This window comes from Cryptomeria japonica, chromosome 2, assembly GCF_030272615.1.
Source record: "Cryptomeria japonica chromosome 2, Sugi_1.0, whole genome shotgun sequence".
NCBI classification, from domain to species: Eukaryota; Viridiplantae; Streptophyta; class Pinopsida; order Cupressales; family Cupressaceae; genus Cryptomeria; species Cryptomeria japonica.
Window position 1 is genome coordinate 306,044,645 of NC_081406.1, and position 16,303 is coordinate 306,060,947.

Here is a 16,303-nt window from a genome sequence, read left to right on the forward strand (position 1 = left end):
ATATATATATATATATATAAAGGAAAGAATCAAATGCAGTAAGAAGTGTGCTAAATATCATTATCTAATCAAATCAAGACATTTCCTTAAAATAAATCTAAAAATTAATGAAAATTAACATGAATATACAATTTCTACCATAATACATTTATCCATAATCAATCAACAATTAAATTAATAAGAAAGACACTTCAATTATCACATTACTCCATCAACATATAAATCATGATATATGCAAATACATCAATATTGATATTAATTTGTACCAACAAATTCAATAAAATAAATGACTTGAAATAATTTAGGTTATGGTGTAAGAGATATAAAAATATAACTAAAGCACTTACAAGTGGAGTCCTACCCAACGTACCTTACAATCAATGCCCAATTGCTCGTACTATTAAAAAACATTATAAAACAAATATTAAAATAAAAAACTTCGGGGACCAAAATTAGAATGAACTTAAGTTATTGGAAGGCCTAAAAATACTCCTCTTGAAACGATAGAATGGAATGAATTGCAAATTTATGCTACGTTTTCATAATGCATATAATAATTACCTTCTTTAAGATTTTGAGGTAAGTGGGACAATTTTCATAATTAAAAAAATGATCTTCATCATTAAAATATAAAATAAAATAAATGTAAGCTCGCGAGGGCATGTTTTAGGTGATTTTAATTCAATTTCTTTATTATCATTTGGTGGTTTCATATATTGTTTCTCTTATTTATTAGGTGCTTGAGATTGAGGTAATGATAGTGAGTTTTGTAGGTATTATTATGCTATCGAAATTACTCTAAATCTCTAGTTAGTGATACTCATAGAAAAGTTTGTTCTACAATTGTATTGCAATCATGTTTAAAATATTGAATAACACATTAATAGAATGTTATGATAAAAATTGTGAATAAAATTTTATATTAAAGAAGAGTGATGATTGAAACTAGAGAGGTGAATATTTAGAATATAAGTGTCAATGATCTTTCTTTAAGGTGAGATTCTATCTTTATTTTTTTGATTATGCATTGAACATATTTAAGTTTTTGGTATCTGTAATATTTGTTTGTTTGATGACATTTGAAGAAAAATACTAGTTGTATTTACAATTTATTTAAGTCTTGAAATTCAATTAATATTAAAAGTGAAAGCTATAAATAGTGGCAATAAATATTGATGGAGTATCTTAATAAATGCAAAAGCATTAATGCCCACAATGTGACAGTTAGGATTGGAGTGTAATGGTGTGATTTGTTATTCACAAAAAACTATTATCTTTTAGCTTAGATTTGACAATCATTTACATGTCAAAATATTAATATTATTTATAAACACAAAAATTTGCATCACAAAGAAAAAAAACCAATGTAGATACAATACAATTTAAATGTATTTACAATATATACAAGTAATTAATTGTCAATTGTTGATTGTTGATGTGAGTTGATAAATGACTATGTTAGAAAATGTACTTAATGTGTGCTTTAATTCCCTTTATTATTTGTTAAGGTTGATTATTCGTCGCGTTTGACATAAGATCACCTACTTTTGGTCAACCTTCTAAAGAAGACTTGTGAATGCTATCCAATCATTATGTAACCACTAGATCTTCACATCAATTAATCATTCTTAAATACTAAATGTTGCTTATTGATGCAAGTTGATAAATGACTTGCTTAAAGTGTATTTAAAGTGTGCTTTAATATTGAATTTTGCTTGATTATTTGTTGAAAGGTTGATTGTTGCTAATGTTCAAAGAGGGCAACTCATCACTTGGTCCACCTATTAAAGGAAAGAAGATTGTATACTCTTGTGAACACTATCCAATCATTATGAAGTGTGCTTTAATATAGAATTTTGCTTGATTATTTGTTGAAAGGTTGATTGTGGTTGATGTCGAAGAGGGTAACTCATCATTGGTCCACCTTCTAAAGGAGAGAAGTCTGTATGCTCTTGTAAACACCATCTAATCATTACGTGACCATTGAATCTTCCCACGACGTCAACCTTACTAGATGATGTCTATAAAGACATAACTCTATATACAAAATTAAACATTTTTTTTCGATATTGAAACAATGCAAGAAAAAGATTAGAAAAATGAAGAGCTGTCAATAGATTGCTAATAAAATAATAATAGTTACAACCTTTCTAGTATTGCAAAACTATACAAAGTTGAGTTATTTATACTTATATCAACAAATAATAGTTAGATCTCAAGATTGTCTACTTTATAATACAAAAATTAAAAATAAGATACAATTACAATCTTTAAAAAAAAAAAAATTGATAAAAATAATAGAACATAACAAAATAAAATATATTATCTTATATCCTTAAATATACTGAAATGATAAAATAATATATTAAAATATTATTATCCAAAACATTCATCTACAAAATTGTCAAATGGAGAGAAAAAATTAGACGGCTGCCACTGACTACCTAATTTGAATTTGAAAAATAATAAAAAGAAAACCTAAAACCAGCCCCGCAGAAATAATGACAATAGTTACTCCCACCGATTCAAATTATGTTGAGTGAACCTACCTCTGTCTCATTAATTAACGTGTGGCGCACTTTTCCTCGACATAAATGGTGGTGGATCCCGCCTCCATTATAACCTCTAGCGTTCATGGAAAACATTCGTGCAGAGCGTAGCGCAGTCCTCACCTCCCCTACATGTGACCGCACCAGCTCCGCTCGGCTGCTCCTTCACGCGACCGTCTAGCTTACTGGACTGTAATATCTATCTCTCACTCTTCTCCGCAAGGGTTTTCTGCACATTTAACAGTAGGATGAGATAGTACAGAGCTGCACAGACTAGTTTATGGCATGTAATTAGACGGACTTGCATTGGTGTTCTGACGGCTTTTCTCAGCAGCATTTGCGCTTGAGGCTCGGAATGCACGGGAATGATTGGTAAGGCTTGAATTTAATGCAAAATGTAAGCTTTCACGGTGTAACTTGAGCTTCAGAGTCAAGTTCACCTGTAGTAAGTTGGCAGGCTGTTTTTATTGTACTTTCTGCTTGTCTATCTCGTCCTTTGCTGGAATGCAAAAGTAGTTACGGCATTTTCCTACAGCATTGTAATTACGCAGTCGCAGAGCTGCAATTTATGGTGAAATCTAAGATACGAAGTGAATTAAAGTCTGAATAGTCGAGATTGTACCGACATTGAAGTTAGAGGGGAGATAGCCGAGCTTTTGTTGCAATGACGTTGTAGAGAGGAGTGGTTGAAGGTGGTTGGCGTTTAGAATGGGGTGCGTAATGACGAAGCAGAGTGAAGCCCTGGAATTCTCAGGGAGTCCCAGGGAAAAGTCTTCTCAGCTGTCTTCAGGAAGGAAGTCCATTAAGCAGGAGTGCGGCGAAGACGAGGGAGGAAAGACGAAAGCGCAGGGTTATATGGAAGAAAACGGCGAGGAGCTTCCTAAGCGGAGGGAAACTCGGATGGTGCTGCAGGGTGATTCTAAGTTTAGGCTTCGAAATATTCCGAGGTATTGTGAGGGAGAACAAGTCGCTGCTGGATGGCCCGCTTGGTTGTCTGCTGTGGCCGGAGAAGCTATCAAAGGCTGGATTCCTCGCAGAGCTGATACTTTTCAGAAACTTGACAAGGTCAATCTGCTGTTTAACTCTCTTTTCTTTCGCTGCTAGTTTGAATTTAGAGGAATTTCATTGGAAGCAAATTATATAATTGCTTTTACGCTCCAGGCTCTTTGCATTGCGAGCTTTTCTTCATCATTATCATGAATCGTAGAATTTCCCAGGGGATACACATAGACAGTAGCTCATTTCAACTTATAAGCCAATATACTTTAAAACTCCGGTATAGGAGCATGACCGCATACCTGGATCCGCATTTCAAATGTCTGTATTTATATATAACATACCCACACCCATTTGCATTACTGGCAAATCGCGGTGATCTGAATGTGGCTGCATCACCTTAAGCCCAGTGCCAAGTCTTCACATGACAATACTTATAATTGCTTTCAAGCTTCCGTGATCCATAATAAATAAAGGAAGTTGTTTCTAGAAGATCCGTGAAATTATTCTCTTACATCTATCCATACAAAGACTTATTAGATCACAATGTTTGATCCATTAGTATTGAGCTGAATATGGATTGTAGCTTAAGCGCTCCTTAGTCTTATTGAAGTACGAGATGTCATATGAGCCCCCTAAAGGACAACTTCAATTATTAAAAATGGAATAATTGGTCTGTTTTCTATACAAATAAAGCTCCATGGTGTATGGGCCGATCTATGAGAAGAGAAAAAGGTATATGCCAGAATATGTTCAGTCACTGAGATTTGAAGATGTTATGTTTTTGTTCCAGTCAAAGGCAGAGCATGAGAAGTTCTGTGATGATTTTGGAACTTATAGCAGTTACATTGTGTAGATGTTGTGATCTTGGCTTCTTTTCCTGTTATAGCTGATTCTATAGCAAGTTCAGATCATTAAGGCATTAGAGAACTATATTGGTTGGCCTTTTTGTACTTCTTTTCTTAGTTAGTGATCGTTAATTCAGTTTTCTTGTTGATATGCAGCTTCCACCCTTATATGAACCATACAAGTCAAAGATTCTGCTTTCACCAAAATATAGGAATTGGAGTTACAAATTGCATGATCCTTCTATCAACAAAATGTGCATGGCACCTTCTGCTGAGTTGAAAAGCTGTAGCTTGTAAACTGAATTTAAGCTTATGTTCTGTACACATTGAAATAGAAGACGCAACTAAATATCCCTTGAAGGAAAAATCAACACCCCATGATATTTGCTTACAACATTTCAAATGAATTATTGATTTGCAGGGTTCAATGGAGTCTCTACGTCAAGGGGATGTATGGACTCAGCAGTGAGTTTTGGGGATCACAAATATATTCCCAAAATTTATGGATGGTGGCGGTTGGTGGAAAAAATAATATATAAAAGTTAATATTTGAAAAATTAACTATAAAAAATAGTAAAAGAAATTTCAATTTATCATTTTTGTAAAAAACATGACAACAAATCGTAATGCCAATGTATATGGCTGAAATCCAAGCATCTTCACTAAGATCATTATATTTACTTTCTAAATCATTTGGCTGTAACCATAGTAGCATTACTTGAAGTCAATGAACCACGTCCCCCCATCCACAAAAAACCTCGCATCCCCAAGATGGGGATGTTTTTGGGATGTGGGGACTTGTGGGAAATGTCTCCCCACAACACCACCACCTTTGCCACCTCCATTAGCTCGCTTACTATATGGCGCATGACATTACATGTTGATTCCAATGTTTAACTTCGTGAAAACTAGTTTGCCTTTAATGGGGCACTTACATATATGTTATATTGCAGGTTTTTGCCTTGAAGATTTCAATTCACCTCAATTTGTATATCAGTGCCGAGCCCCCAACGCTGCTCCACCGTCGTCCCCTTGTCATCCCCTAGTCGTCACCAAATTTAGGTCCTTGGTCTCCTTATCCCTAAAATTTGTCCCTGAGCCCTTGCGCCCTCCGTCAGGAAACTCCGTGGAACTATGCTTGAAGTTGAGATTTACTCCCCAACAAACTATATATATAAGAGGAATCAAAGCATGGATTTCATTTAACACAAAGCAAAACAATTATTAAAGTTTTTGCTTTCTAAAACCAAAATGGGGGCTTGGAGGTGGCGGTCCCTATTAAGGCCGAGGGGCAGTGCCCTTGGTGAGGTCTCGGGGAAGTGCCTTCATTAAATCCTTAAAGGCCACAAGCACCTTCATGGTGCATTCACCTTTTTTTGTTCTTCCTCTTCCTCTTCATCTTTCTATTCTTATTCATCTTCCTCTTGCAGCATGTCGGTGATTTGAAATGAGGGCAGGCAAGCATTTTTATAGGTTTTTAAGTCTATCCAATCCATGCCTATTGTGCATCCCTCCTTGGAGGGCTTTATATGATGCCCTTGTCTTGTCGTCCTCATTCTACTTTACTAAAGATGTCCCCATCTCATTGTCCATGGGATGGCCTCGTCCACAAGATGACATTGTCCTTGGGCTGTCCTTGACCCTCTATACATGGGTTTTACCCTAGGGATGTGACACTAAGGAGGATTGTATGGAACACATATGGCAAGCTTGTGTGACTATGTAGACCATTTAATAAAGCACATTATCCCATGTGACTACACTATATATAATAAAATGTGGTGGTCTCATCAACTTTCCTGTTTATACCTCCCACAACCTTTGCTCTTTTTGTTGAAAGTTGAGATAATATATAATTGTCAATTCTTTGATTGGAGGAAGGCTAAGTAATCCAAGGTCGCCTAGACATGTGCATTATGACTGGGTTAAGGCGAGTTAGTTAGTTGTCTTGCACTAAGTTGTGTTTAATCTCTAGCTTCTCTTTCTCATCATAGGTTTCTTGGAAGTTTTGCTCTCAATTGTCTTGGGCAAAGCTATGATCTTCATTAGAAACCTAAATAAACTTTTTTGCTGCTTTAATCTAAAAGAAAATGTCAATGTCTCATGTATGTTAGAGCCTTGACATATAATTTTGTCATCTGCTTGTGAAACTTTACTCCTTTTCCCATGCCCACTCCTTGGTCATCAATAGATACCTTGGCTGTTGCAACTCACTTCTAGTGGATGTTATTGTTGGAGACTTGGAGTGTGATTGATATCCCAACGAAGGTCTCAAAAACTCATAATTGCCTATGCAATCCAACTTTATTACATTCTTTGACGCTGTGGGGTCATCATCCTCATTATTCTCTTGTTGTCATCACTCCTACTACAGTTTATATGTACCTTGATGTTCACAAAATCTTGCTTTGCATACCTTTGCTTTTCTTGCTACTCCTTAGGATGATCTTGAGACAAGTTGTGGGTTTCCCCATCTCTCCCCCTCTAAAGAACCACCCGAGTGACCCTCTCAAGAATGACGCTTAGGCTTGTACGCTTGGGAGTGGTGCTTGGATTACTATAATTGGGGAGACTAAAAGTGTTGTGGCTAAGGAGATTCAAGGCGTGGTTTAAAAATGTGTAGCATTTAGAAGCTTATTTGGATTCTCTACATCCTTAACTTGTCTCTAACATATGGCTATAAATTTTAGGCACATTATCATGTTCTATCCATTACCCCCTTAGTTAAATATAATGACTTTGTTAGATAGAAAGGGTATTGTCACTAATGACTCAATGAGGGATGCACGATGGGTGTAGACTGGGTAGACTTACTATAAATATGCAGTTTAGGAGACTTGAGAAGAGTGGTTGTAATAGTAGACTCTTAGTAGAGACTTGGGTAGAGAGACACCTTACAAAGTCTCATATTCTATAACTAAAAATAAAGTCTCACATTCTATAACTATAGAAGAAGAAATGAGAATAAAGGATGCCCCTTGGAGGGAATCACTCTCCTAGGTGTATTTGGAAGTTTTGCAAGAAGTTTGGTAGTGGTTTGAGTGAGATAGCTAATCTGGTTGGGGTATTGTCATATGTGTACGTCATCATCCTTTGGACTTGAACAATTTTCATTACTCTTCCTCTTTTTTGAATGGTTCTTCCCTTTTTTGTCCTCTCATTTGTTCAAGCAAGTCCGATATTCTGTTTTCTTTGTCTTCTCATGTCTTCAAGCAATTCTTGCCCTTGGCCTCCAAAATCTTCCTTGGTCTAATGTTTCCATTTTGACCATATTTCATAATCATTGGCAATGAATGGTCATACTTTAAGTCTAGTGTTAACACATGCATTTAGAAACAAAATCATAGCATGTGATGGCATCTAAAATGCTTTGTGACTTGTAGGAAAGAACTTTGCGATCTTCTAAGAAAAAGCCATGTCAACCCATCATACACCACAACTTTCACCCATCATACACCACAACTTTTGATAGCCTTACATATATTTAAGCAACTGACAGGGTATCTCAAAGGATTGAGGTTCACCCACTAAATTGGCAGTTATCAAATCCAATAAACAATGGATCTCATTTATTTTCAAGCGAGGCTTCTTGAGACCTTGGTGTTCATGTTTTAGGATAGCATTTTTTTGAGGATCAGTGGGTGTAGAAAATCAAATTAATTTTGTAGCTTTATGCTTGGTTTCTAGTGTAAGCTTTGGGTTAAATATTTTTGAATTTTACCTCATTTCCAACCAACAAGAACCCAAAGATCCCATGAACCTTTGGAGTAATAAGCATCATCTCCACTTGGCCATCTATTATTATGGCTGTACTTGTTATTAGCTGCATTGTAGCTCCTCACCATTATATTCAAGTTCAATGCTTTTCATATAACACTTAAAATACTGGTCTGAATTTTTTCAAGTCCTATCTGGGCTTATCATTCTTGGGGTGGGTTTGCTACCTACTTCAACATTTATCACCAGTAGCTACGCACCTTTGTATCTCATTTATCAATCTTATGCCTTTTGCTTTTGCTCTCCTCCCACTGCTTGACAGTCTAGTGAATTTTGATGAATTCAAATGTTGGTCAAAGGTACTCTCATTGTTATCAATTTTTGGTCTTACATGTGTTATGGGTATAAAGATTTTTTTTTCACCTCCTTACCTGTTTTAAAAGCTATCACATGACTACACCCACTCCTGGGTATCCCGGAACAAAACAGGCCACTACAAACCTTCAACAACACCTTCCATGCAGTGGCATTGAGTCTCATGTGTCCTCTGCCTGGGACTTTGTGAGCTTCTTGTAGGATATTGTACGTGCCTTCCTTCAGATCTCTTGCCCACAATATTTGGTTTGGCCTGATCTTATATATCAACATACTAATCATATGAAATGTTCTGGCTTTGAGCATTATTTTCTGCTTGTCTGCTGGTTGCATGTACTTTGGGAAGGATGTGGTCCATAGGAGGTTCTGAATGTTCTCATTCCATAATGGCAGTATGGCCATGTGAAACAAATGAACATTCGTCATTCCTATCCTTGTATTTTCAAGGAGATTCAGAATGTTGAATATGACTACAAGTCCATTGTTTCTGAATTCTTGATCCTTTGTATGCTAGGTATTTTTAGATACAGTAGGGCCTGATGGTGAAGGCATGTGTACTCCATAGAGTTCACATGATCCAAACCATAGGGGGTAGAGCTGTATTTTTGAAAATATACAAGGTATATAGAAAAACATTTCTCTTGTGGATGCATAAAGGGGTTTCATACACCCAAATGGTTGTCTGCTTGGGAGTGACCTTAAAATCCACTGTTTCTTAAAAAATTTGTATGTTCATCTCATGCATCCTTCATCTTTGCTTCACCTTTTAATTATTTTTCATACCAGTTTTTCATTTAATTGATTAGATGTATTCAATTGTTTTAGCTTTATTTTGAAAATGCTAATAATGTAACTACGGAAGAGAAAAATAGAAGCAGAGAATGTTACACTTGTGCTAATACACACTCACAGAGATGGTAGTTCTCATATAGTTGTACTTCAATTGCCTGGTATATTTTAGTGTCTCACAATAGTACATGGATTTACAATGCACAATGTCACGTTTGTTGGGTATTTAATGATACATCACTTGCAGATTGGGCAAGGAACATATAGCAATGTTTACAAAGCACGAGATATTGATACTGGGAAAATTGTTGCTCTAAAGAAGGTTCGCTTTGACAATCTGGAGCCTGAAAGTGTAAAGTTTATGGCAAGGGAGATTTTGGTGCTGCGGCGTCTAGATCATCCAAATGTAGTGAAATTGGAGGGATTGGTGACTTCGAGAATGTCTTGTAGTTTGTACCTTGTATTTGAATACATGGAGCATGATCTTGCAGGTCTTGCAGCCTCACAAGGAGTTGTTTTTACCGAACCTCAGGTTTGTGCCTGATTTGCTTTTCTATTAGATTTTCACCTTTTTCGCTTTTACTAAATTGTTTTGTCCTTATAAAAAATGACCAGGAATTAAATGGCAATTCTTTAAAATTTGCTATTGCTAAAGATTACAGGTTATATATCAAGAGCTTTTGTAAGATGTTTGATGGTGATTTTAAGCCCCAATTGGAGATTAGGCAGATACAGTAAAAATGCCTGATCAGCTGTATTGTTTAGTTTGAGAATTCAATGTATGGTGGAGAAATTTTGGAGAGTATTAAACTTGCATTCGATGTGTGTTAAGTCAACTTAGATGCTCTTCCCAAGTAGTCTTCTTTTTGCCTTTGCCTGTGGAGTTGCTATTTAGTGGTTGTTGCTCCTTCCTTGTGATGGTTCTGTTATTAGCTAGAGGTAATCTGGATCTTTGTCTTTGTCACAAAATTTTCCATATCCTCTTTATTTGTACTGGATTTTTATAGAAGAGTTTCTTGAATTCTTTTATTGTATTTGATATGATAGTATTATGTGCAGTCATGGACTTCATATATTTGAGAAAGCAATGAAAATCTAGGAAAAGGTGATGTGTATCTAATGCAAACTTTGGCAGTTTTTTGGCCATTCATGTAAGTCTACCTTTGCTCTATATAAGCCATTGTAGTCAAAGTGTACTGTAAAATGGCTGCTGTTACATTGGTCCTGATTTCTATGACATTGACCATATTCTTCTGTGTTTAAACAGTGAGCAAAAGGTTACTTCCTTTTTCATTTTCTTGTATACATTCACTGGCTGTGTGATTGTTATGTCTCTAGTTGATGTGTGTTTTAGGCACAATCGAACACAAAATAAAATACCGAAGTATTTTACCCTCTCTTGAACAAAATCACCTTAGATGCTAAATATCTAATCAACTAAGATGATTCCAAGGTTTCTATGGTCAGTTCTTGACATGTGGGTAGCTCAATGGCTGATGTGATTTGCTGTTTTCATTTGGGGACTTACGCAATTGTTCGGTTTTGTTGAGCTTATCATGAATGGGGATGGGTTGCCAATGACTTTGAATGATTTTGCAATTACAACTCTATATCTAATCTAACAAGGGTTTTCAAATAAAATGCAAAAGGAATAAGGGTTTAGGAGTTCTAATCTAAAACCTAGAATGCAAGACGTAGTGAATGATTCAATGAAATTCAACTAGGCAAGGTTTCACAATCAAAGAACAATTCAACACATGCTTAGTGCAATCATCTAAGGTAAGTTTGTAGATGTTCAAATTATCACCATCAACATCAATACCATCATGGCGATGCATACCAATGGACGTGCAACAATTGAAGTTCAATTCAATTCTAGTTGACCACACAAGGCGAACTTACAATCAGCAAGAAGCTAGTGGTATGGATTATACAAATTTCATTCAAATGCATTTAATACTTCTTTCATCCAATCTAAAATACTTGAAACAAATTCTAATCTAAATTTGGAGGCAATGAGAACCACAAATGCATGCAAAACTTAAACAAAACCACCACACTTCAATGATTTGTATTCAAACTTGCAGCATATAGACGACAATTCTCAAAAATCTGTCTTACAAATGAGAGGCAAATGGGTTTATATAGAGTCTCAAATGAAATGAATGGCCAAAATTCATCTAGAATCAAAGGCCAAGATCTTGCCAACACTACCCTAAAATAACCCTAGTTAGGGTTTGCAACAAAAAAGAAGAGGCGCAATAGGATGATGCCTAGTCATCAAGCAAGGGATCTTCTAGAAGATTTCGTCTTGCATCCCTCTCTCTAGTTGCATACTCCATGAATCTGGCTAAGGCTGAGTTGAGCTCCTCCATGGTGACGCTAGGTAAAGCTTCCTGTTGTGCATCAATCACATCCAAGGCATCTGAGCAAGCATCAAAGACATCTTCCAATTTTTGTAAGTTGTGGATGTGAACCACAGAGAAACCAAATCATCTATCTAACTCCTCTTCAAAGATTCTAACTGATTGAAGTAAACAAACTTCATCTTTTCTTTCAATTCTTCTAAGTGTAAACTGTTGGAAGCATGAACATCCATTCCCAATAATTCATCAATAGATGTAAGGATCTTGGATTTAATCTCTTGGATCGATCCTTCCATCTCTATGAAATCCTGTCTTGCATGATCATAAGCGGACTTCCGCATAGCCAAAGAACAATACTATCCTTGAAAATCATAAACATCACCTGTATGCACAACTCCCTCTTGGATCAACATAGGCATCAGGATTCGCTTCAACACCTTGAGGCGAGGGATGGTTTTCTCTTGTGCCGACTGGAAATCATCCCAAACTCCCTCCAAATTTTGTATCTTGAATATGAGCATTGACGTCTTGTCAAATGCCTAGACAAACTGAGCTAGGAAATCATCGGCCTGTTTCGATACATCTTCAATCCATTTTCCAACCTCTAAATGTGTACTCCTTGCTGCCTCATAGTCAAAAGGAAACTTGCGATCGATGGCAATAGGTGAGACGAAAGTAGGATCCTTGCGCCTTTGGGAGCTCATCCCTTCAATGTATTCTTTGAGTCTCTTGTTCTCATTTTCAACCATATCTTTCTTCTCAATAGTTCTATCCAATCACACCCTGATTGCCTTGACCGTATCATCAAGTTCGTGGAATTCTTGTTTCTTTGTAGTTGGTCCAAGGTCAATCGTGGTGATCTAATAATCCATAGGAGTGGTCGCATCCTTGGTCTTATCACCCATCGAGACAACCACTTGTGCAATGCGCACACTTGCATCATCTTTAGCCTTCTTCTGTTCTTTTCCTTTGTTTGTCCTGGCTAAGAAATCATCAATATCTTCTATGGGCTGTTCCTCTACCATTTTCTTCTTGTCCATGCTCTGTAGCAACCAATCGGGAATATTAGAAATCTCCATCCCATCCTCAAGGCTCATATCTTGATCAAGTCCTCTCAAGGCTGAAATCACATCATCATCTGTATCCTTATCTTTGTTTAAGTCTACCACATTGTTGCCCAATTGAACTTTGATTGATAGTCTCCTTTTGCTTGTGATTCTCCAGGCATACCTTTCCTTCTTTTGGGAGCGTGACTCTCCTCATCATCATGTGTCCTTACATCACCGACTGTTCTCTTGTCATCATTGAGAGACAACTCCTCATCTTTCATCTTCTCATAGGTAAAAGTGACATTCAACTTCCTCAATTCATTGACGTACTTGTCAACCCATTCCCTGGAGTAATCATTTACTTCTCTCATCAAAACATTCAAATCCACCAACTCAGGTTGCGCCAAATTAGGTGACAAGAAAAGGATTGTCCTTTTCATTTACGTACTGCGGGTGAGCATGGTCACCATCATCTTGAACCTAATCTGGAATGGAGAAAATATTACATTTAGATTAGCCCAATAGTCCCTGATGTCGATTCTATGTGTGAATCTTCCTCCGTTGATCTTCATAATATTCTTAAATGGATCGAATCGATCCTTGCTCTTATAGGTTCCAAGGCGATAGAACTCAAGTTCTTCAATAACTGAATTTGCTGCGACTGTAGTGTGGCATACCTCCAATGTTTTCCCAAGTGCAATTGGGAGAGTTATCCCTGTTCTATGCTTTTCCTTTTGGAGGAAATCATACTCCAAAAGTTGTCTCACTACCTCAAGTAAAATCATCTTATTTGTCGGATGCCTAGGAAGCTTGTATGGTTTGGATCAAAATCCCTGAATCCGTAGGTATGTGAAGTAGGAAATTGTATATACCACGATCCATACTTCTCAATAAGCTTCGTTGCCTCCTTGGACAACCGTTTGTGGATCCCGCTTTGCAACTTTCTTGTGATGTACATGGTGAAAGTGTCATACACCCTTTTGTAATGTTCAATCTTGTGCATATGGAGTTGTGGATAGCATTCATAAACTCTGTATTGCCTTGGCCCATTCCCAACTTTGCCTTTGCATATCAATCCTTTGTACACAACAAATCTGGCTAGTGTGTACACAAGGTAAGAGGTCACGCTGAATGTCTACGTTTTCTCCAAACCTCTCAACTGGAAGTCGAGGTTATCACTAATTATCTTTGCCCAATTGAACACCGTTCCCTTTGATGTTTCTTCAATGTAATAATACATCCAATTTTTGAACAATGCCCCTTGAGGAGCTCCCATCATTCAGTTGAGTAAAAATACTAAGTCTTTGTACTCATCTTTGAAGTCCGAACATAGAAGTCTCTTGGGCAATCTGGATTGGTGACGCCTTGGCTCAATGACCCACTCATTGTTCACAACTGTCATGCATGCATCTGCTCTCTTCACAAATTTTGCAAGGCATCATCCTTAGTCACTCTTGCATGTCCGCACATCTGGGAATTCCAAAAACTTCCGCAATTGATTCTTCGACTAAGTATGCAAGCACCACCCCCTTAGGTGACTTGATCATTTTGGTTCTTGGATCATAGTGCTTTAGACACTCGACAACAAGTTCACTTTATTGTACAGATGATGGAAAGCCAACCGTTTGGTAGATTCCACTCTTCATGACATTAGTCGATAGGGTTGAAGGAAGCTGATTCTTCACTCCAAACATTCTTTGTCTCATCTGCTTCATGTCCAGGTACTCTGTGTTCGTATCTGTGATCCTCTTCCATTGGGACGATAGCAATGACTCCGGATAGAAGTCCTCTTGTATGATCTTCAACCACTCCTTTCTTGCTGCCATCCCTGCCTTAGACATGGTGCCCGTATGAAGCTCAAAATTAATATCATGGAAAAATAATTTGAATGATTTGTTTTCAGAATTTCCTAAGTTCTGATTTTTAATGATTTTGTCAAATTTAAAGGTTTAAAATCAGAAATTTCACCAATTAGTAACATAAATTCTGAAAACAAAATGATTTTGAATTAAAATAACATATAAAACCTCTTTAAAATCTTGATTTTCAGACTTGTTTAAGGTCTGATTATGAAACATAAGTCTGAAGATACCTTGCTATACTCAGAAAATGGTGAATTTGGAGCTCAAAAAAGTATACCTAGGTCTGAAAATGTCACTTGGAAGTTTGAATATTTAATGTCCCCTTTTCCGCTCTAGTTTGTTTTGGGGACCGTTAGCCTATTCCGGAGGCCCGTAGGCAAGTCGGAAGCAGAAATTAGGGTTTCCTACCTCTGGGAGGATGTTTCTACATTTTTGAAGGCTTGCATGTAAGTGGAGGCAGAAGCAGTTGAGTTCTTTGGGTTTTTTTGGGTTTTCTGTGAGCTTTGCTATGGTAAAACATGCAAACCAATCTGAGGACCTTTTTGGAACTTACTATTTTTAGTAAGTTTGGCAGCTACCTCAGAATGTGGTAAAAATCACTTTGGAAACGCTTACTACTTTTAGCAGTATGCTATTTATAGTAAGTACTATTTTTGGCAATGCTATTTTGGTAGGGGTTCTGCAACTCAGCTCAGTGGCTATTTTTGGTAGTATTATTTTAGCAGGATCCTGTGTTCACTTAGATGACTATTTTTAGCAGTTCAGTTCAGAGCTCCAACTCAGTTTAGTTTCGGTGATTTTCAGCATTTCAGTCCTCGGCTCAATTTGGCAATAATCAGTATTTGAGAAGGTATTTTTAATATATTAATACCTTAGGCATAAGGTTTTAATATTTGATTATTTTATGGATGGATGGCTTAGGAAAAAGGAGAAAATAATATTTTTATCCTGTCTATTCGGCGAAATATTTTACCTTCATAATGGGGTGCCAAAATGCAGTTTAATTTTATAACTTATGGTTGGACGCCTTTGGAGGAAATTCTCAATAAAAAAGGTTTGTACTTAGTGTTATTTTAGCATTGGCTAAAGTTGGCGTCCACTTGAGGGAATAATATATTTGTTGCCAAAAAAAAATTATTACTATTCCTTGGGCGATTTATTGTTGAGGAAAAATATTTTATAAAGTGAAATATCAATAAGGCAAGATGGACGCCTTATGGTGAATTATGTTAATTTATAATATATTTCACTTATCTACCTTGTATGCCACATTATGATTTTATTGTCATTTTTATAAAGTATATTTGCTTCTATGAGAAGGTCGACTTGGAGAATGGAGAAATGAAATGTAATTTCAAAATAGTGTGAAGTGAATGTGCATTTGGGTTTGGCGTTCATTTGGAGGGAATGCGAATTTGAATTTGGAGACACAAAATCTATAAATAAGAGTGTTGGGCTCTTGTTTTTGGTATTCATGAATATTTGTAACGAAGTGCTACCGAATTGGTGCTAGAGTTGAGCTTCGAAGTTGAGAGCTTCCTAGCAACCATCAATTTCGTACTGAAAAGACAATGCCTAGTTGATTATTTGTGACTATCTTTCATCCAGAGAGATAGATTGTGCTGATCGAAGTGATTGGGAGATTTTCAGTTTTTGGTGTGTTGGGTGTGTTTCCAATTGCTGGTTTTTCGAGTGCGCTGCAGGTGTTTTTTGCTCATGGCTCCTTGTGTGCTTGACGTGTGGTTTTGGGTA

The 16,303-nt window shown here is 36.6% G+C and overlaps 1 protein-coding gene across 4 annotated transcripts in view; it reads left to right on the forward strand.

Moving 5' to 3' along the window:
* Positions 1 to 2,537: 2,537 nt before the first annotated feature.
* Positions 2,538 to 16,303, forward strand: part of LOC131075368 (probable serine/threonine-protein kinase At1g54610) — a 61,660-nt gene continuing 47,894 nt past the window's right edge. For 2 of the 4 annotated variants that reach the window (XM_058012197.2, XM_059216620.1), the window contains exons 1-2: positions 2,556 to 3,614; positions 9,522 to 9,806. In XM_058012197.2, the coding sequence (XP_057868180.1) occupies positions 3,258 to 3,614; positions 9,522 to 9,806 (642 nt within the window). In that variant the 5' untranslated portion in view covers positions 2,556 to 3,257. Of the gene's footprint in view, positions 3,615 to 9,521; positions 9,807 to 16,303 lie in introns of all 4 variants that reach the window. The other 2 variants (XM_059216621.1, XM_058012198.2) reach the window with 2 other exon arrangements.